Source organism: Zootoca vivipara, chromosome 5 (assembly GCF_965207765.1).
Source record: "Zootoca vivipara chromosome 5, rZooViv2.hap1.1, whole genome shotgun sequence".
In the NCBI taxonomy this organism is placed as follows: Eukaryota; Metazoa; Chordata; class Lepidosauria; order Squamata; family Lacertidae; genus Zootoca; species Zootoca vivipara.
In genome coordinates this window covers 85,635,905-85,657,647 of record NC_142588.1, presented here as the reverse complement: position 1 = coordinate 85,657,647, position 21,743 = coordinate 85,635,905, and the positions used below count along the sequence as shown (strand labels likewise).

At 44.8% G+C, this 21,743-nt stretch overlaps 1 protein-coding gene across 7 annotated transcripts in view; it reads left to right on the top strand.

Moving 5' to 3' along the window:
* TBL1XR1 (TBL1X/Y related 1) overlaps positions 1-21,743 on the top strand; it is a 158,570-nt gene that overhangs the window by 107,455 nt on the left and 29,372 nt on the right. For 4 of the 7 annotated variants that reach the window (XM_035133424.3, XM_035133425.3, XM_088669204.1 and 1 more), the window contains exons 3-4: positions 13,063-13,165; positions 21,130-21,275. In XM_035133424.3, the coding sequence (XP_034989315.1) occupies positions 13,108-13,165; positions 21,130-21,275 (204 nt within the window). In that variant the 5' untranslated portion in view covers positions 13,063-13,107. The remainder of the gene's footprint in view (positions 1-13,062; positions 13,166-21,129; positions 21,276-21,743) is intronic. The other 3 variants (XM_035133426.3, XM_088669206.1, XM_088669207.1) reach the window with 1 other exon arrangement.

The following is a 21,743-nucleotide window of genomic DNA, read 5'->3' as shown; positions in this document are numbered from 1 at the left end:
TTTCTGATTTGCAACCTAGAAACTGCCTGGGCTGGTAAAGTCCAAAGCCCTTGGGAATAACAGTTGTAGGAAGAAATCAAGCTTAATAACATGGAAGTATGCCAGCTTTATTTGTGTTTAGAATAGTTCAGTCCCTTCCCTCTCCTATTCTGCAAATGGAGACACACAGTTCCTGCCTGCGTCTCCTACCATGACGCAGTTGTCTGTTTCCATCCCTGCTTTCTGAGGCTGCCAGCGCTGCCTTGCCTAACATGCATGTATTGCATACCCCCTGGAATCTCGACGGGGAGATAAGATGAGGGCTGCCACCCAGTGATCTCTGTATTTATGCATTTACTCTATTTATGAATAAGGCTACACAGTAAAATTATATCTCCTAGGCAGTGCAGAGCAAAAACTTGGTTTAAGAATGTGGTATCATAAAAGTTGTCGCTAGCGCAAGTATTCACATAGAGAGCTGTTCTCATGGACTTATTTCGGAGGTATTTGAACTGTTTGGCTTTGAGATATTGAGTTTCACATACAATATCGTTATTATTTTGGCATTGTGTAGGCCTGCCATACGTCTGGAATTTCCCCAACATAGCTGGGATTCGCCCGTCAAAAATGGCGTCTGGGTGGAGTTTGTGAAAACCGGCTAAAATGCCTGGGAAAACCTGGGCATATGGCAGCCCATATTGCAAGTGTTGGTTTTTTGGGCAGTTTCCCCCCATGATAGCAAAACTTCATTTTTACTGGAGATTTTGCAAAGAGAAAAGCTCAACAACTTTGCCTCCCCCCCCCCCGAAAACCTAGCAGTGTATCTATTATTAGAATCATAGAGTTGGAAGAGACCACAAGGGCCATCCAGTCCAACCCCCTGCCAAGCAGGAAACACCATCAAAGCGTTCTTGACATATGCCTGTCAAGCCTCTGCTTAAAAGGTAATGGTAAAGGGACCCCTGACCATTAGGTCCAGTCGTGACCGACTCTGGGGTTGCACGCTCATCTCGCATTATTGGCCAAGGGAGCCAGCGTGTGCTTCCAGGTCATGTGGCCAGCATGACAAAGCCGCTTCTGGCAAACCAGAGCAGCACATGGAAACGCCGTTTACCTTCCCGCTGTAGCGGTTCGTATTTATCTACTTGCATTTTGACGTGCTTTCGAACTGCTAGGTTGGCAGGAGCTGGGACTGAGCAACGGAAGCTCACCCCGTCGTGGGGATGCGAACCGCCGACCTTCTGATCAGCAAGCCCTAGGCTCAGTGGTTTAACCACAGCACCACCTGGGTCCCTCCCAAGCCTCTGCTTAAAGACCTCCAAAGGAGACTCCACCATTAAGATGCCATGTGTTGAAATGCCATCCAGTCACGTGACCTGTTGTAAATTAAGGTAGCAAAAAGGATGGTGACCAGCTCAGCCTAGCACTAAGCCCCAGTTATGAATGGAGTGGAGTTTGCAAGTGGCATGTTTCATGCCGACTTAATTTAAGTTGGCGTAATGTACGTTGGCTTTGGATTGCTCCCTAAATATCGGCATCATTGAGGGCGCGTGAAGGCAGCTGAAATAACGTCGTAATGCCAATGAACAAGCGAATACCTTTGCAAAGAATGCTGAAAAGAATAAGTGGAGGGAAGGAATTATTCATTGTCGGTTTTTGCCCCCCCCCCCAAATGTTGGCGGTGGGAGGTGGTTTGTTTCTGGATCTGCCCTAACTCCTATTACAACTTCACAAGGAATTTGCACTCCAGAACTGTGCTTAATATTCCAGAGGCGTACTCTACAACAAGATAGTTGCACATAAAGCATATCTCTTTATAACTTTTAATGCTAACTGCACAGCCTTATGGGAGTCCACTGATTGAATATAGAGCAGTATCTTATTAACCTCTGGCTCAGATAAACCATTTAAATAAATACCTTAATATAAAGTCATTAAAAAGATATTTTTAGCTCAGCAGCCTTTAGCCATTAAAGAAACTTGAATGCAGATTGTATTTACTGTGTTTTCCTTATTTCAAAGGACACAATTAAAGACAGGGCCAAATGGCAATGTATGCCTTTTCATTGGAAAATATATTATTTGGTTGCTAAACAATTGCATTGTTTTCAGAATCACTGGTGGGCAGGTGCTGGGTTGGGGAAAACACAAGTGGCATCTAAAAATTTGGTACTGGAAGTTAGAAACATCAAATATTTATTATAGTTGGTACAGGACCAACTTGAAATGTGGTATTGATTTTAAACCGTTAAAATCGTAAATAGAATTGCAATAACACTTGTAGTTCAATGGTGAATTTTGGATATAATGGAGATGTAAAAGATTTATTTATTTTTAAATGTGGTGTTGATGGTAGGGCTGGGCGATGTCAGCTTTTCAACATTGTGGTGCATCGCCAGCCAAACATCATGGTTTGTTGATATACCGTGATTTTGGGGAAAACAAAAACAAAAACCAAGCTGCTTTGACCTCTGCCCACAAAGGACCTGGTGAAACTTGCCCCAGCTCTCAGCTCGGGAACTGAGGCTGTTTCACCCAGGCGCTCACGGGCTGGGACAACGCAGCTTGTTTGCGCAGCTCAGCTGGGGATCGCGAAAGTTCCCCCTCTGCAGCTGAGACAGCCCCAGCGCTCCTGCCACTCATGGATGAGCGGGCAGCGCATAGGATCTCCTTTAACAGCTCGCTGTGGGGAGCGCCAACTGTGCTCCTCTCAGCTGAGCAGTTTCACGGAGCGCCCCCGCCACCGGCTCACAGGAGCCAGCGCCAGGCTGGGGGCTCGTTTAATTGCTCGGCTGAGGTAAGAGCAGCTGCACACTCCTCAGTCGAGCAGTTTAAAGATACAGAGGGAGGAACAAGCTGTATTGGCGCCTGTTTCTCCCTCTCCATCGTATGAGAGCAGAGTGCGGTGGCGGTTTCACTCAGCGATATATTGCTGGTGAAACTGCCACTGCTCCTGAGTCCCTCTGCTAGCAGTGCCGCTGGAGGAAGGAACTCTAGTGGACGCTGCTAGCAGGCGGACTTGGGAGCGGTGGTGGCTTCACCAGCGATATACCAGATATATTTCGACTTCCGAAAACGTTTGACAACCAAAGCAAGGCTTCTGATTGGCTGCAGGAAACTCCAATCGGAAGTCGTGGAAGTCGCGTTGGACGTTCGGGTTCCAAAGTACCTTCACAATCCGTAACACTCACTTCCGGATTTGTGGCGTTTGGAAGCCGTAACGTTTGAGTCGCAAGGTGTTTGGGATCCAAGGTACGACTGTATATCAATATATCACCCAGGCCTAGTTGATGCCTAGGAGTTGGATGTGTTTTTCATTCTGTACTATAGACACATAGTAGCACAGGTATGCTTGGTGGTTGATTTCTTTTTCTAAATCTAACACAGAAATTCATTTAAATTACTATTGGATTACTAATACTAAACAACCCCATGGTTTTGTTTAGTTCCGGTTGTCAACTCCAGGTCTCCCCACTTGCCCTCTCTGTGTGTGAAGGTGACGCCTCCCCTTCGCATTAACATCCCGGCACAATCAGCTTGATATTTGCAATCTTTATTAAATATGTACAAGAAACAGCTACAGTTCAGGATTACGCATCCGAACCCGTTGAGTCAGATTTGGGGAGTGGCTTCCTTCGATTCCCGCGCGAGACGTCTTAGAACCTTACTTTTCATTTCCCTCCTTGTCTGTGCTGGTTTGAAAGCCCCCTCCCTTCCAGAGTCTGAGCTCCCTTCCCGGGCCTCTGGGCGGTGGAAGGGCTCTGCAACATCCCTGAGCCCTTCCTCCTCATGGCTAATCTCCTCCCTCTCTTCTGCTTCCTCTGTCCCTGGGTGGTTTGAAGGCTCCACAGCATCCCCGACTCCCTGCTTTTCTGTCACTTCCTCGTCCGAATTCTCCCTGACACTGTGGAATCCTTCACATTTCACCTCAATTTCAGCATGCTCAGAATTTAGGCATTCTCGTTTCAATATCATTCATCGTGGGAGGGGCTGTGAATTAATGGTATAGATAGCAGGTGCATGGCCTGCATAAGGTTGTGGGCCCAATCCTTGGCATTTCTAGTGGGCAAAATAAAAAAATAGAAGAAATGGCGGGGAGAGAGTCAGTTGGTCGATACTGTGGAAGAACTCTGCTCATGACGTGTGTGTGTGTGTGTGTGTGTGTGTGTGTGAGAGAGAGAGAGAGAGAGAGAGAGAGAGAGAGAGAGAGAGAGAGAGAGAGAGACCAAATTAATCCTCCTGATGTGTACTGTGCTCTAGGAGGCTTAGTTTGGTCAGAATCGAGAGCACACTTCCAGAACACCAAATACAATACTTCTGGTAAATGAGCCACCATAGCTGCCAGAGGGCCATGAAAATTTCTGTCCCAGGCCTTTTAGACTTGGCTACCCATGCTATCCAAAACCAAAGGGGCACATTGGTTGCCAGATGTGAAATATATACTGGTAGGTGTTATTTTCATCTCTTCAACCCCACTGTCTTGAAAACTGTAAATCATAAGCGGCTGAAATTTCGGGACCCTTTTATTACTGTGCTGGTGACAATGTCCTAGAATGGGCTACATTGCAAATATACTACCTGTACGCAATCTGCGTAAATTGGATGGCACCTTTTTAGTGGTACAGTGAAACCTCGGCTCGTGAACACCTCTGTTTTGGAACATTTTGGCTCCCGGTTTTAGAACGTTTTTCGGAACTTGAACAGTCTTCCGGAACAGATTATGTTTGAAAACCGAGATTCCACTGTACCAATATGACAAATACTTTTGCATAAAAGCACCTCCTTTTGCATATCCCTTCCAGAGAGTTTGCGACCCGTCCGCCCCCCTTTACAGACAAGAGGCTAGTGTGAAGAAGAGCGTTTTAATAACCCAGCATCTCATCCCCTTGCACTTTTCCTTGGTCACCAGAATTTTATCCTTTCGCAAAATGTCAGCAGGCTGCTACGAAAAAAGATTCCAATCCAGTTCTGAACTGGAAGGTGGTTCAGAATTCCGTCTAGATAACATGGACACAGAATTCTCCTATATCACTTATATTTCCCTTGTTCCTGAGGTTGGGGGTGGTGGGTAGAGCCTCGTTCAGTAGCCAGAATAATGCTTTGCTCCAGGCATATTTGAAAAGTAGATCTTATCTGCATTTTCACCTGTTAAATTCAAGAGTGATGTGACCTGATCATGGGATGTGGTTATCATTTTTAGTGTTTGCTTTCCCTTAAACTAAGCGCTCTCTAAAAAAAACCCCCACCACCCTGTCATTTTCTTTCTTTAGAAAATTCCAAACTGGCTGTGTCATATCACTTGCTTCCTCCGTTCAGATTGGGCCAGGGAGCTGGAGCTGGCTGCCTTAAATTAGGTCACAGAAGCTTAAGAGTATGATCAGAGCTGTATGTAAGCCCATGCAAACACACACACACACTGCAGCAAAATATATGCACTTCAGCAGCATATGAAAATAGGTCCATTTGCTTGCTTTGCACAATTTCTTACATGCTTCCTGGGTTCAGGTTTTTCCAAGACATTGTGTGTATTTTCTGGCAAGGCACCCAGTGCAGAGTATATATGTTGGGAATAATGCAGGCTTGTAGGGGGAAGGGGGAAGGGACTGCTGGGTCAGTGAAGTGCCTATAGGGCTGCGCAGACAGTTTCACAGCTCAAGCTAAACAGGGATAAGAGAGTGCCTGGGGTAAAACAACAGAAGCATGCTGCTGCTAGGAGTAAATAAATGATGAGTGTGGGGAGGGGAAGGGACGAAAAATGGGCACCTTGTTGATTTGAAAATCAAACTATTAGAACAAATGACTAAAAAAGCAACTCATGCTTCATTTGCCTGCCCGAAATGAGAATGAAGGTGAATCACGCCCAGTTACAAAAGATCTTGGGAGTGTGCATTCATTATTATTATTTTTACACTCCTTTGCCTTTGGAGAGGCAGTGTGTGTGCCTAAATAACAATGGCTGACATCCACATGGGTATTACCTTCTGGAAGGTGGATTTATTACTTTATTTCTTTATTTATTACTTTATTTCTTTATTTATTACTTTATTTCTTTATTTATTTCCCGCCCATTTGACTGGGTTTCCCCAGCCACTCTGGGCGGCTTCCAACCAAACATTAAAATACAATAGTCCCTCAGATAGTAAACGCTTCGCTAAACAGGGCTTCCTTCAGATGTCTTCTAAAAGTCTGGCACAGTGGTGCCTCGACTTACAAATTTAATCCGTTCCAAAGGCACCTTCGTAAGTCGAAAAATTCGTAAGTCGAAAAATGCCATTGGAAACGCGATTTTCCATAGGAATGCATTGGAAACAAAAAAAATCGTAAATCGACGCAACCCTATCTAAAAATTCGTAAGTCGAAAAATCCCTATCTAAAACCGCCGTGGTTTTTCCCCGGATGTCGAGACATTCGTAAACGTGCGGCCATTACCTCCATTCGTAAGTCGAAAAATTCGGTTGTCGAGTCGTTCGTAAGTCGAGGTACCACTGTATTTGTTTTTTCCTTTGACATCTGGTGGGAGGGTGTTTCACAGGGCGGGTGCCACTACCAAGAAGGCCCTCTGCCTGGTTCCGTGTAACTTCGCTTCTCGCAGTGAGGGAACCACCAGAAGGCCCTCGGCACTGGACCTCAGTGTCCGGGCAAAACAATGGGGGTGGAGACGCTCCTTCAGGTCTACTGGACCAAAGACTTTGTGTTTAATGTGTTGTTGAAAAGGCATTGGCTAAGGCAGAGATGGGGAACCGATGACCATCAGGAAGTTGGTGGACAGCAAGTCCCATCGTCCATGACTGTTGATCATGCTGGTGGGGGCTGATGGGTTTTGGAGTGCAGGCACACCTGGAGGGCCACAGATTCCTTGAGATCCTAGAATGAGAAGCTAGAAGAAATGGTAACAACTGAGGCTGTCCATCTCAACCAAGACTGAGCTACAGCTTTTGCTTTAGACTGTTCCTAATGTACGGAATTTGTGGAAACACTTCTTGGTTAAAAAGGCATTCCCGGACAGAGTTTTAAGTATCACGGTGGACCAAGGCTATAAATAGAAATCAAAAGTGCAAGCTTTCCGCTAGCAGCTTCTCTCAAAGCTTAGAAAAGCACCTCACAAAGCCCATGTGTTCCACACCCACGAAATATTTGAAAGCCCGAATGCAACACTTCGGAGGAGTCGATCAATAACATCTAGCAGGAGGCAATATTTAAGAACTTAGGAGGAAGTGGGGGGGGGTGATGTCAGTCCTAATTCAAATTGATACCTAATAAATACATCCCGATAAAGGATGTAATGCATTTAAAATGTATGAACCACCTATTCATTATACAAATTTGCTTCCTTAATGACTTTTAGATGGATGATTCCACCCAGCTTCATTTCTGCTTTGAGTTACGCTAGGGCAGTTTATTGAAACTTAAGGGGAGGCTCATTGGAAGTTATCCTTCTGCATAAACTTGGCGTAATTTATAATAATGCTTTGCGGATAAATCAGAAAAAGGCCTTGATCCTGTCACCGAATAAATTGCTGTTGAAACGTCTGTGGTGTGATGGGAGCGTGCATGGGAAATTTGGCCATGGGCTGTAGCTGAAGAGGTAGATGAGTGCCAGATTATCCATTTCCAGCTGGCTTTCGCTCACCTTTCTTTCTAGCAGTCCCTGATCCCCCACCCTCCAAAAAGTCTCTCTTTTTGGGGGGGGCATTATTAATTAATTAAATCTGAATATTGCCCTTCATCCAAAGATCTCAGGGCAGTTCAATGCATAAAAATAGGAAATGAGAATACGAAATGCAGAAATAAAAACATACCAATAACACACACGTACACCCTCCCACCAGCACGCCTAAAAAGCCAATGTAAATCAGCTGAATGCCGCGTTGAAGAGAAATATTTTTGCCTGTCTCCTAAAGATACGTAATGAAGGCACCAGGCAAGCCCACCTGGGGAGAGCATTCTACAGATGGGGAGCCACTGCAGAGAAGGCCCCGTTCTTTTTGCTGCCACCCTCCGGACCTCTCGTGGAGGGGGCACACGAAGAAGGGCCTCAGATGATGGCCACAGGGTCCAGGTTGGTTCATATGATCAGAGGCGGTCCTTGGGGTATTGTAGTCCTGGGGCATTTAAAGCTTTATAGGTCCAAACCAGAACTTTGAATTGGGACTGGAAGCTAATTGCAGCCAGTGGGCAAGGATTGTTGTCGCTTGCTCAAACCCATTGAACAGGGTGGCTGCTGAATTCTGTACCACCTGCAGTTTATAAACCATCTTCAAAGGCAGCACCATATATAATGCATTGCAGAAATCTAACCTAAAGGCAAAGCAATTTGGAAGAAGTCAGGCAGGCACACGGAATAATTGATTTTTGAACCCAGAAGACTAGCATCTGTCTCAGTTTTCCTTCCTTCCTTCCTTCCTTCCTTCCTTCCTTCCTTCCTTCCTTCCTTCCTTCCTTCCTTCCTTCCTTCCTTCCTTCCTTCCTTCCTTCCTTCCTTTTTATCTCAATGGGATAAAATAAGCTTAAAGACACAACTTGCATCACCTAGAAAGCTTCAGCATGCATTTCGAACTTGGGCCTCCCACAATTAAATCTGCATACAGTGGTACCTCGGTTTGTGAACGCAATCCGTTCCGCGGAGGCGTTCGCTCGCTGAAGGCACGCTTCTGCACATGCGCAAAGCACTTCTGCGCACATACGTGCTGCACAGATCGCTTCTGCGCATCCGAGCGTCGTGGAACCCAGATATAAACACTTCGGGTCCACGGCGTTCATAAATGGAGGTGTTCATAAACAGAGGTAGGCGTAAACCGAGGTTCCACTGTACTCCTCCCTCTGAGAAAACATGCACACACTGAGTAACATATTACGCAACGTCAAACCACAACACCTGTAGTTGCAACTTTAAAATAGACCCTATTTCCCATAGCAGTGGAGGTAAGATTCTCTACCACTAACCCATTGCATCTTTTTGCTCTGAGCGGATCGTTTTATTGAAGGGAAGAAAACCTGACGACTCTCACAAAATCCACCTCTGCGATGTGTTGCAAAAGACTTCCCAGCCATAACTTTCACATCCTTAAGATGTGAAGGTCATTGTCAACACTTGATGCAGTTTACAGTTGCTGTGATGCATTATGTCATTATGTCAGCATTTGGGGAGGTTACGTTCCTCTGTTGGGTATTAGATATTTATAATTTGGCTATAAAAGCTACCCAGGACTTGAATCTTGGCACCAAGGATGGAAATCTGAAGTAACTGTTTATCATTCTGGAGCAATTTGGCTCGCCCAGCCAGAGCTGCTGCTGTGTGGCCCTCACCCATTGACAGCCAGGATGGGTGTATAAGCAATAGACTTGGACCAGTCCCCAGTTTAATGGGTGATTTACTGGTCATTCACTATCTCCCAGCCTAAATCCCACCTCTGCCCCAGGTTGTTATGAAGGAAAAATCGGGGAAGGAAATGTGTAGAAACGCTCTTTGTGATTGGGTTGTTCCTTGCTGTAATTCCAACACAATGATGTATTGTATTGAATATAAGAAGTGCAATTGGGCAGTCTTCATACAGGAACTGCTCCAAAGATTTGAGCATCGCCCAGCACAAGTCCCAGCTTCCCTTTCCGCCAGGGATCAGGAACCTGTGGCCCTTCAGATGAGACCATATTCCAATAATCACCAACCTCTTGGCTGTGCTGACTGGGGCTGATGGGAATTGGAGTCCAATAACTTCTGGAGGGCCACAGGTTCAGCCTGATGTCAACAGAACCTGAGTTGCATAGCTGCCAAGTCTCCCGTATTCCCCGGGAAACCCCCGTTTTTCCAGCCATTTCCCGCTGGCAGCCCAGATTTAACAAACCCCTGTAAATCCCCCGGATTCTTACTAGCCCGGGGAGGCTCCTTCCGCACATGTCTGGAGTCTCTGGACATGCACAGAAGCGATTTTGGAAATGGGCAGAACATGCGTAGAAGCAACTTCCAATGCTGCTCTGCCCAGTTCCAAAATGGACACAGCACGACTTCGGCGCTGTGGCCATTTGGAAATGGGCAGAGCATACGTAGAAGCAACTTCTGGTGCTGCTCTGCCCAGTTCCAAAATGGACGCAGCGCGACTTCTGGTGCCGATCCTGGATTTTTCAATCTGGGAGTTGGCACCTATGGAGTTGTACCAACAAAATCTTGTACCAACCAAAGTTAGGCCCCACAGCCATTAAGTACAAGCAGATGGTAAAATCAGTGCCCCGTTAATTAGGAGAAGAGGGGTTCTTTGCTCTAGTTGAGCCTCCACCAACATGGCTTCCTGCAGATGTTTTGGATGACAGTTCCTATCTGCATGTGCTGGCTGAGGCTAATGGAGGGTAAACAAAGGCTGGAGAGGCCCCAGAAGGGTGCATTTTCCAAACAAATAATCCTCTCTTTCCTCATCATCCAAACCACAGCTCACTTCACTTCTGCACCTCTGGGAAATTCACTGTCTAATAAGCTATGACCCGCAACTTCCTGAGAACATTGTCAAAATTATATCGTGTTACTTTTCCTTTCCTTTCTAAGAGATGGGCTGTAACAGGTTGGCTTTTAATGGAACGGGAGTTGTGATAATTTCCCACAGATGCTCTTCAGTTTGTGCGGGTCATGTTTTAGTGGGGTTAATGCAGGTCCAGAATCAATTAAGGGCCAAACACCCAAAAGGGGGAGATAACTACTGAATGTGCTTAGAAACCTTTCTGCAGGCAAGAACCATGGCTTATCGGGCTAACCAACTATGGAACTCATTTTCAGACCTTATCACACAAAGATCTGCTGGTTTGTACCCATAAAGCTTTTAACAGCCCAGGACCGCAATACCTCAAGGACCTATGAACCTACCCAGACCCTGAGATCATATTCTGAGACCCTTCTTCGTGTGCCTCCATGAGAGGTCCAGAGGGTGGCAACACGAGAACGGGCCTTTTCGTCAGTGGCTCCCTGTTTGTGGAATGCTCTCCCCAGGAAGGCTGACCTGACACCTTCATTATACACCTTTAGGTGCCAGGCAGAAACATTCCTGTTCAACAAGACCTTTGGCTGATGGACATCTGACGCCCATTTCAATGTGTTAATGGCAGGGGAGATTTATGTTTTGTTCTTATTTTTATTACGTAGTTTGTGGTTTTTTTATATTTTAATTTTATGTTGTGAACCCCCATGAGATCTATGGATGTAGGGCAGTACACAAATTCTAGTAGTAGTAGTAGTAGTAGTAGTAGTATTGCAACTTAAGCCTGCAGGCAGCTATTTTATCCCCATGAAACTGGGCTCCAGATCATGTGAAGAGCGTACATTGCTGCAGAAGTCCAGAATGTTGGGATCGTGCGAGGGTGGGGGATGACGACAAAGGAGCAGAGTTTAAGAGTGATTGCACTGATGTAATCTTTTCTCATTTGAAATTTGCACATCAGGTGTACACCAGAGCCTCTGTTATAATGGTTTGATGGACTTTAACTTGTGTGTGTTCTTCATCCTATTGACCTCCGCGCGCTGCTGCTTAGGATATTTGCAGCCCTTTAAAACCAGCAAGTGTATGTGTCTACTCGTGAGTAAATTTAGCCAGGCCATGTGTTCTTTGTACTTTGAAGATTGGGAGAGAATGTGTTCATTGCAATGGCTGCCCAGGCACCATGGAAAATATTTTAGAAAAAGTTAGTATCTCTTTTAAGAGATAATGGCTTTTTTCCCATAGCACCCACCCATAAAGGGAGAAGGCCTGGTCTCTGAAGAGAGATGTAAAATATACTTTGAGCTTTTTCCTCTTGTTCTCTGGAAGACCAGAGTCCCAGCCCCTTGCAACAGTGTGGAGAAAAACATCTCTCTAAAGTTGTACCGCAGGCTGGAGGGTGTGCTGGGGAGAGGACCTTGTGCTAAGCGGGTGGGTTTATATCTAAACTTATCGCTTCCCTTGTTTAAAAGATAAAAGGATCACCTTGGAGGGAAGGTGGAATATTTATTTTGGAAGCCCACTGAAACATTCTAAATCTGCACACATAGATTAGGCAGGTATAAGCAGTTTGCACTGTGATGTCCTCCATGGGAAAATTGCCCATTCATTTCACAGCCTTCCTTTTTTTAAAAATCCTCCATTCACCATTAATTATTTTCATCTTTTATGTTACACTGCCACCTTTTGTCCATTGGATAGGAAACCTCTCGTCTGCTTGCATACCTGCCTGGTTTTTTTAAAATTATTATTAGTCTTCTTCCCTGTTTTCCTTGATCGGTATTGGAAGAGAACACTTTGATCCAACCTTCGCAATATATATAGATGAACGATAATGCCGTGCTTTTAAAATATTGTGACGACAGCCTGAGTGCCGAATCACTCAAATTCTAGTAATGTGCAGTGCAAGTGAAATATCCTCGATGCTCCCCAAATATCGTCCTTTACCCGTGTGGTGTAGAAACTGCTTCCATGGGCCTTACCTCGAACATTTATACTTGTAGTATCTGGATGGAGGAACAGGGAGCGTAGATGACATAATTTCTCCATGTATAAATGCTTCCTGGCCTTTTCCCATCTGCTGCCTTGCCTTGCCTTGCCCAGAAGGCATTGGTTGCAGTTACACCTTGAAGTCACTTTTGCAACGGCAGGCTCTGCATTTATTTATTCATTTAGAACCTTTATAGACCGCTTGTTCGGACGAAAAATTCTCAAAGCACTGTACAAGTCAATGATGATATATATTTAAAAAATGACTAAAATACGCAGACCCATTTAAAAACGCATAAAATCGTCATTAAAAACAAAGGGGTAAATCAATATAACATTAGAAGGAAATGTAACTAATCCATGTGTCTGGATAGGCTTCCTGGGAGGGAAAGATTTTCAGCTGCTGTCTAAAAGAATAGGTGGCTGCCTAATTTCAAGAGGCAGGGAGTTCCACGGTACAGGTGCTACCCACACTAAAGGAGAGACTTCTTGTAAAGGCAGAATGAACATTGTGTGGCACCTGTAAAAGTGCAAGTTTATGTGCCACTAAGTTATTATTTATGTGTATGTTTTTAGAGACAAAGAGCAGTAACGTTTACCTTCAGATTCTTAACCTGCTGTGTTTTGCTTTGTCCAGGGTTATATCCTTCGTTGTGACCTCATGGTTTAAGCGGGCATAAAGATGAGTATAAGCAGTGATGAGGTTAACTTCCTCGTATATAGATACTTGCAAGAGTCCGGTGAGTATTTGGCTAATAATTCTTTGAGGGATCCGTTTTGGGGGGCAGCGTTTAAGATAAAACGAATATTCAGACATACTGCAGGATCTGTATTGTGTTACATGCATGATAATAATAATAATAATAATAATAATAATAATAATAATAATAATATATTATTTATACCCCGCCCATCTGGCTGGGTTTCCCCAGCCACTCTGGGCAGCTTCCAACCGAATATTAAAAAACAGTACAGCATCAAACATTAAAAACTTCCCTAAACAGGGCCGCCTTCAGTTGTCTTCTAAAAGTAAAATAGTTGCTTATTGCCTTGACATCTGCTGGGAGGGCGTTCTACAGGGCGGGTGCCACTACCGAGAAGGCCCTCTGTCTGGTTCCCTGTAACCTCACTTCTCGCAATGAGGGAATCGCCAGAAGGCCCTCGGCGCTGGATCTCAATGTCCGGGCTGAATGATGGGGGTGGAGACGCTCCTTCAGGTATACAGGACCGAGGCCATTTAGTGGCTGAAAGACCGGAGTATGACTCACCAAGGCAATTTCTCTTATCCAAACTCCCATCTGCTTGCAAATCTCCAGCATGGGGATGATGACAATGGCCTACTTTAACATGGTTATGTATAAGGATTATTACAAGTCCGTATTATCCCAATTTTTGCCAATTTATGCCTTAAGATCTGCAAGGGAAGCTCCGCCGGTGGTCCTGTCGATGACAGTTATTTATTTGGCGAGGGTGTAGAGCAGAGCCTTCTCTGCAATGACACCCTGGTTGTGGGATTAACTCTTTGGGGAAATACAAATGTCAGTTGGAGACATTTTTTGCTCCTCCAGGCCAGTGTTCCCCAAACTTGGATTTCCAGCTTTTTTGGGACTACTGTTCCCATCGTCCCTGATCACTGGTCCTTCTAGCTAGGGATGATGGGAGTTGTAGTCCGAAAACAGCTGGTGACACCCAAGTTTGGGAAACACTGCCCTAGGCAATGAAGGTGTGTTTCCTGTTGAATGACATGCTGATATATGTCTACTGTTGGTTTTGGGATACGTTTTAATACTTCTAATGTTTTATGACTTTTAATGTTTTATTGTTAAATGTTGCATTTCGTTTTAGATGTTACAGGCAACCCTTTGAGTTGAAGGGTGCTTTGAATATATAATAGATATCTAGAGGGTAAAGCATTTTTGCTAATCCGAACTGCTATATGGAGGCTAAATATTGTTCTTCCTAGAGCTGAACTTTCAGTTTTTCTTTTCTCCCTGCTTTGTGTACAGTGGTACCTTGGTTTACAACCATAATCTGTTCCGGAGGTCCGTTTGTAAACCACAACCGGTTGTAACTCAAGGCACGCTTTCACCAATGGGGCCTCCAAAAAAATTTTGTTTGTAATTTTTAAAAAATGAGTTGTAATCCAAAAAAAGGTTGCAAACCGGGACACGCACCTCCAGGTTTGATGTGCTTGTAATCCAAAATGTATCAAACCAAGACGTATGCAAACCAAGGTCCCACTGTAATTGTTGAAAAGCACCAGCATTTTTCAGTGAGGTTTTGACTACCCACCGGAATTTAGTACATTGGCAGAATGCTCAAGAAGATTATTATTCCAAAGCAGCTGTGAGATGCATTGACCAGTTTCAAGAGAAATAATTTCCGGGGCAGAGGCCTTTTTGGTGGTAGCCCCTGCTCTTTGGAATAAGCTTCCCAGAGAGTCCTGCCTGGTACCTGGTAACAGGATATGGTACCCCCAAGTGGAAATTGTCATCACGAATGGTTCTTTTTCTTGTGGAAGTATATTACCGGGAGAGGAGTAATAAGGGATAAAGCTACACAGAAATAAATTGCTCAGAACTCAAGTTCTTTCTGACTAGGGGTCATGTTTTATACTTCAAAATATACTTTTAAAAAAGCATGCACTGGAAGTTTTGTTAAGACTTACCTAAAAAAAGTGTGTGTTCAAGTGTTGATTCTTTTCCAGTTTTCAAACAAAACTTATTTTGGCCCAGTGTGCATCTTGAATGGCACGTTGTATATAAAATCGAAACTTTCTGTGTACTCTTTCACATGGTGTTAGATCCATTTTCTGTCTCTTCAAAAGATACTGAGAAAATAATGAAAAACCACAGGGAACACTGTAAAAGGGGGTGTAAAGGCAATATTCATTGGGGAAGGGGTTCTGGGACCCTTCTTCGTACCTGATAAGAACTCATCTTCCTGAGCATTTTGGTGAATTGTCTGCTCTTTTTGCAAAAACGTTTGAGGTTAAACTACAGATTGACTACACTAGTGTGAATCAGACAAAATGGAGAGACCTGGAGCTGCAGTGGGGACTTCGGTCTACAACAAATTGTTGGGAAGTTTATCCGGCCACTTTTAGAATTGCTGAGATATCGCTAACATGGCTCACATGTTGTCGGAACCATCTCCACATCCAAGGGGGGGAAAACCTAACAAAAGCAGAATAGAATATTCCCTTTAATTTTAATTTTCTTTGTAAACTGAGTTGTGGTCGACCCAGCTCATTTCTGGAGCGAGAGTGGTACGTAAGCGTGATAATAATTCTGCGGGTTTTGCCGCAGTTACATGGATTCCTAGTGGTTCAAGGCTCTTCATTCTACTGTGTTACATTTTTATATGTGTTGGAAGCCACCCAGAGTGGCTGGGGCAGACCGACCAAATTGGGGGGGGGGGGTTATAAATAATAAAACTATCATTATGACTATTAATGGAAGGGACCTGTAGTTAATCCAAATTAAAACAAAAGAAATCCGAAAGGCCATGAGGCAAACCCCACCCCACCCCATTTCCTCCCCCCTGGTAATCAAAGGACAACAAATTTGCTGCCAGGCTATCCTCTTTGTGGAGAACCTCACCTCTTGAAGTGAGGGAACCACCAGAAGGCTCTTGGAGCTGGACCTCAGTGTCCGGGCAGAACGATGGGGGTGGTCTTGATGGACAGGCAGGTTCATGTCTGTCCCACTCTTTTCCGGATCCAAAAGGACCTGCATGTTGGTGATTGCACGTCAATTGGACACACCTAAAATGGTTGCTATCTGTACTGGGGTCATAGCTGCCAAGTCTCCCGTTTTCCCAGCTGTTCCTAGCTGAAAAAACTGAATTTTTTTGTTTCCCCCCGGTTTATTCTGGCGTGGCGGCCATTTTGGAACTGGGCGGAGCATGCTCAGAAGCGACTTTTGATGCTGCTCTGCCCAGTTCCAAAATGGCTGCAGTGCGACTTCTGGCGCGGCGGCCATTTTGGAACTGGGCAAAGCAGCATCAAAAGTCACTTCGGAGCATGCTCCGCCCAGTTCCAAAATGGCGGCAGCGCTACTTCCGGTCTGCTATTTCCAGCCTGGTCCCTTATTTCTCTGACAGCAACTTGGCAGGTATGACTGGGGTTTTCAGCTCAAGACGCTGTCCTCACAGGCTGTGAGCTGGAGATCACATCTCCTGGCCTAACCTAACTTGAGGTACCAGTCCTAACCGGGACTTCTAAGCTCTCACTTTGTGTGGATGAATTGCTCAGTAGGATGCAATGTCTATCTTCGAAAAACCCTACTCTTCAGTTTTTTCCTGCAGTAGTGGTAGCATTCCGCTTAATTCAGCCCAAACTGGAAAACTTATCCATTCCCTCTATTGTTTGCATGTTAGCCCAAAGCGGGAGTAAATTGAGTTCCCAAAAAAAGCTCGCTCCAAAGCCCTCCTCGTCTGATTGGACCTCCTTCAAGAGAGGGTTGCCTTCACGGGGGAAGTGTTTGGAAAGGGAAGCGGTTTTTTCAGAGAGCTGCAATCCTGGCTCTGCGACCCTGAAAATCCTGCGTGCGGTGTCTCCATGATAAATCACAGCAGTGCCAGCTCAACAGTGGCTCATTAGTGCTAGCGAGTGCAGCGTCCAGGAATGAGATGAATACACACATTATTTCCAGGGATGGCAGAAAGCCGGCAGCTGGCAGCTGAACTTAGTGGCGTGCAATTTTTAAAGCCTAGCTACCCACAGAACCTTTAGTAATGTTTAGGTCCTGCTTATAATACCTGTTTTAGTTACTCAGTGAGTGCCAAGGCAACTGAAAGCAGTGTACCTGTGGCAGACAATCTGAAGGGGTCTTCACTCCTTTACACTGTCCTGCCTTGCTCCCTTGTAGTCTTGTTTACTTTTGAGAAAGTTGTCTTTTTAATGAGCCTCAACAAGTCGTTCCTCTCAGGCCCAGATTTTTTTAAACAACAACAACAACAACAACCATAATCCATAAGATTGATGCTCGCTGCATTTACGATAATTATTGTAATTGTTAAGAGCGAAATTCTGTTTAATTATTATTTGGTGTTGTTTTGAGAGTTAATTTTATCGTGTACTATTACATTCTATTAGGGGACCCAGGTGGTGCTGTGGGTTAAACCACAGAGCCTAGGGCTTGCTGATCAGAAGGTCAGCGGTTCGAATCCTAGTGACGGGGTGAGCTCCCGTTGCTTGGTCCCAGCTCCTGCCAACCTAGCAGTTCGAAAGCACCTCAAAGTGCAAGTAGATAAATAGGAACCGCTACAGACAGTGGGAAGGTAAACAGCGTTTCCATGTGCTGCTCTGGTTTGCCAGAAGCGGCTTTGTCATGCTGGCCACATGACCTGGAAGCTATACGCCGGCTCCCTCGGCCAATAATGCGAGATGAGCGCGCAACCCCAGAGTCGGTCACGACTGGACCTAATGGTCAGGGGTCCCTTTACCTTATTACATTCTATTAGATTATTGGCTATTACATTATTTGATATAAAGCAATCCATTTTAAAGTTACATTTTATTGTGGCTTTTTGTGTTGGGATCAGATTATTGTAAGGTGTTTGTCCTTTCTTGTATATTTTGTTGCTGTAAACCGCCTTGTGTAGTATAATAGACAAAGGTGGCACACAAATAAAAAGTGAAATGATAAGTTTCACATACAAATGCAATAGGCTTGTTTTCCCATTGTCTTACTTGGGGGGCTGACCTAGATATGTCCATGGTGCTCGCGTGCACCGGATTTTGGAATTCTGAAATTTTTGAGCTGCAGAATGCTGGCGTTCTGTAGCACCTACATATGAAAATGTGCAAGGAAATTTACATTTTCCACATTCCTTTTTTTTAGGAAGTTCTTGGTGGGGCAGATCATTGGACCCAAAAGAACTACAGTGGTGCCTCGCTTAACGAATGCCCTGCTTAACGAAATTTCCACTTAACGAAAGGATTTTCCGAGCGGAGGTTGCCTCGCTACAGAAATTCGTTTTATGAAAAATTCGTCTAGCGAATCACGGTTTCCCATAGGAATGCATTGAAATTCAATTAATGCGTTACTATGGGCAAAAAAAAATCAATGCATTCCTATGGGATTCGCTAGACGAATTTTTCGTTATAAGAAAAGACCCGTGGAACGAATTAAATTCGTCTAGCGGGGCACCACTGTAGCTTGATGATGTTGGGTTTCCACTACCCTACACTCCTGCTCCTGCTCCTAGACCCCAACTCACTGTCTTTTCTGGATTCTTTTGTTTATTCCCTTCCAAATTTAATTCATTAAAATATGTATAGATTGCTTTCCCCCAATTGTTCAGAGTGGCTTTCAACCTGTAACTTAAAACAACAGCAACAAATGAAACGAAAGCTCTGGGAAAGCTCAACTGGTAGAGCATGAGGGTTGTGGGTTCAAGCCCCACGTTGTGTAAAAGACTCCAGCATTGCAGGGGGGTGGACTAGATGGTGCTAATGGTCCCTTCCAACTCTACAATTCTATGAAAAGTTTCAGCAACAACATCTCTTGGAGCAAAAAGAAGAGCCTGCTGGATCCAGAAGCCCATCTGGTCCGCAGTCCTGTTCTTGCAGTGGCCAACCAGATGTCTGTGAGAAGCCTAAAAACTGGACATCAGCAACTGATGTGTAGAGTCATACTGCTTCCAGCAATGGAGTAGTAGAACATAACCACAAAGACCAGTAAACAAGGGCAGTCCTGTCCTCCACGAATTTCATTCTCTGTGCACAATTTTAATTTTTTTCATCTTGCCTGTGCAGAATCTCCCAGTGTCCGGCTTCATCGGAACACATTGAAGGGAGAGCAGGAGGAAAACTTCTCTCTTATCCATTTTAATAATCCAATAATCAAACCGAAAGGTTTCAATCGAAGGCCATCCATGGCAGGGCAGATAAAGGGGGGGGGAGTCTTGAATCCCCTATGAAAAGAACGCCACTGGGTGGCTGCCCTGGCATCTTCTGGTGGGTCTGTAGCTTTGAAACAGCCAATGTGCCAGACAGGGCTGACAGCCTGTGCAATTCCGTAACATTCAAATCCAGATCCTATTACCAATGAACCAGATTTTTAGTTACAGGTAGGTAGCCGTGTTGGTCTGCTGTAGTCGAAACAAAATAAAAAACTTCCTTCCAGTAGCACCTTAGAGACCAACTAAGTTTGTCATTGGTATGAGCTTTCATGTCTCTAAGGTGCTACTGGAATGATTTTTTTAATTTTGTTTAGAACCAGATTTTTGTGGAGGGAAATGGTTGTTTGCGTATAGCCCAGATCTGATTGTTCTTATAGCCTCACATGAACATCCAAAACAGGGCAGGTGAGCCTCGGCGCTCGTATTAATTAGCTGATCTGACCAATATCAAAACTGATAACACCTAGCAAAACGGAATGTCTAGTTGCCATTTGGGGGCCAGATGGCTCGAAAGTCATATTTTCCAGAACGACTTTGTGGTTCCTGAAATTTGTTCAGATGATGAAGACGATGATGATTACAATTTGTCTTGTGCAGATAAAATACAACGGATAGAATTCTACAGGATGTGTTGCTAGTGTGTGAAAACAGGCAAGATCCAAGGAGTCCTTAGGGCTGCACCTCCAGATGGTGGAGATGTCAGGCTCCATCTTGGCTCCTGGGCATTTTCACTTGGTCGTGAGTGGCCAATAGCCAGGTGGAAAATGCGCCTGGCAATTTCAAACGCTGGTCCAAGATGGAGAGCAGGTTTTGGCCTAGCGAGCTGTATTTTTTTCCTATTTGCATAGCCCCACCCTTTAATTTGCATAGCCCCATTCTGCCTCCTGGGTCTTTATCTTGTTATCCTTACTGCTGCAGTACCTGTGAAATCGCTCTCTCTCTCTGTTCTCTGGTATCTGTGCAAAATTCTGAATCCCAACGGCTATAAAGCAACTGTTTCTAATGTCCCAAAAGGGGAGCTTTCTGAGGTTCTAATTACCTACGAGTGGAAAACCGTAACAACTTAAGATGAATCACTTCCTCACAATGGATTTACCTTTTTCAGGGCAAGCAAATAAATAACACTGTTAGCACCCAGTAATCCCAATTTTCGTATTTGCAAAACGATAATTATGCTGCCCTTGAAACGGCACACAGAAGAAAATGCACGCCTGGCGCTGGTGTGCTCACGCAATTAAAATGCTTTGTCATGAAGTTAATCCTCCCTTCTGTAGGCATATATTCTCCCTTGTCCTATGCAATTTAGGAATAAATGGAAATGCGGCCACCCGGGGGGGGGGGGAGAAAGAGAAATAAACAAATGAATTTCAATGCCACACCAGAGCCTTGGGGGGTTGATAGACTTGACCAAGGTTTATAAAGGAAATAATTGATTCACAGGGTAATGGCAAAGCAGCATAACTAGCATGACCAGGTAAGATTCTCTGCTGTGGCCTTGAGAACAAATCCTGCCATTGAGAAAAAGTTGATTTGTGCCTTTTTTTTTGCAGTGTGTGACACTCCAGGCCACACCTGCTGGCCGCAGCCTGACAGCCTAAGGCAGTGATGGCCAAACTTGGCCCTCCAGCCGCTTTGGGACTACAATTCCCATCATCCCTGACTACTGGTCCTGTTAAGCTAGGGATGATGGGAGTTGTAGCCCCAAAACGGCTGGAGGGTAGAGTTTTGCCATCACTGGCCTAAGGCTTCTTGTGTGTGGATGAGCACATCCTTATAACCTCCCCCTTGTCTTTAGGGTTCTCTCATTCAGCATTTACCTTTGGTATCGAGAGCCATATCAGCCAGTCTAACATCAACGGTGCCCTGGTACCCCCTGCTGCTTTGATTTCCATCATCCAGAAAGGCTTGCAGTATGTAGAGGCGGAAGTCAGTATTAATGAGGTAAGGCAAGTCTCTTGTTGGCTATAGACGGTGACAAGGGCTTTCATATACCTGCAGAGGGTTTCATTACGTTGGGGAAGTGGGTTGCTCTCTCCTCCTTGACTTTCCTGCTAGGATGGTTTGCTGTCACGCTGGATCCTCTGTAGGTTCTGGTCACCAGACCTTTTCTTGTCAAAGAAGGTTGGAATAATACAAAGTTCTATGCGGGCTTCAATCAGGGCAGTCATTCATTGCCATGTTGGGTGTGTTCGTTCGTGTGTTCCTTTATCAGACTGATTGTCCTCCAGAGATCAGATATTAAAGTTCTTGCAGTGTTCACGTGAGCAGTTCCTGTGTGATCAGATTCTGGGTAAGCCTAAGAAATTCAGAGAACGTGCAGAGAGAAGCACCATCACCTGCAAAAGCGTGGCATGCAGTTGACAAAAGCTCGGAACTACCTGTCGCAGTGCACGCATAGCCAAAGCATTG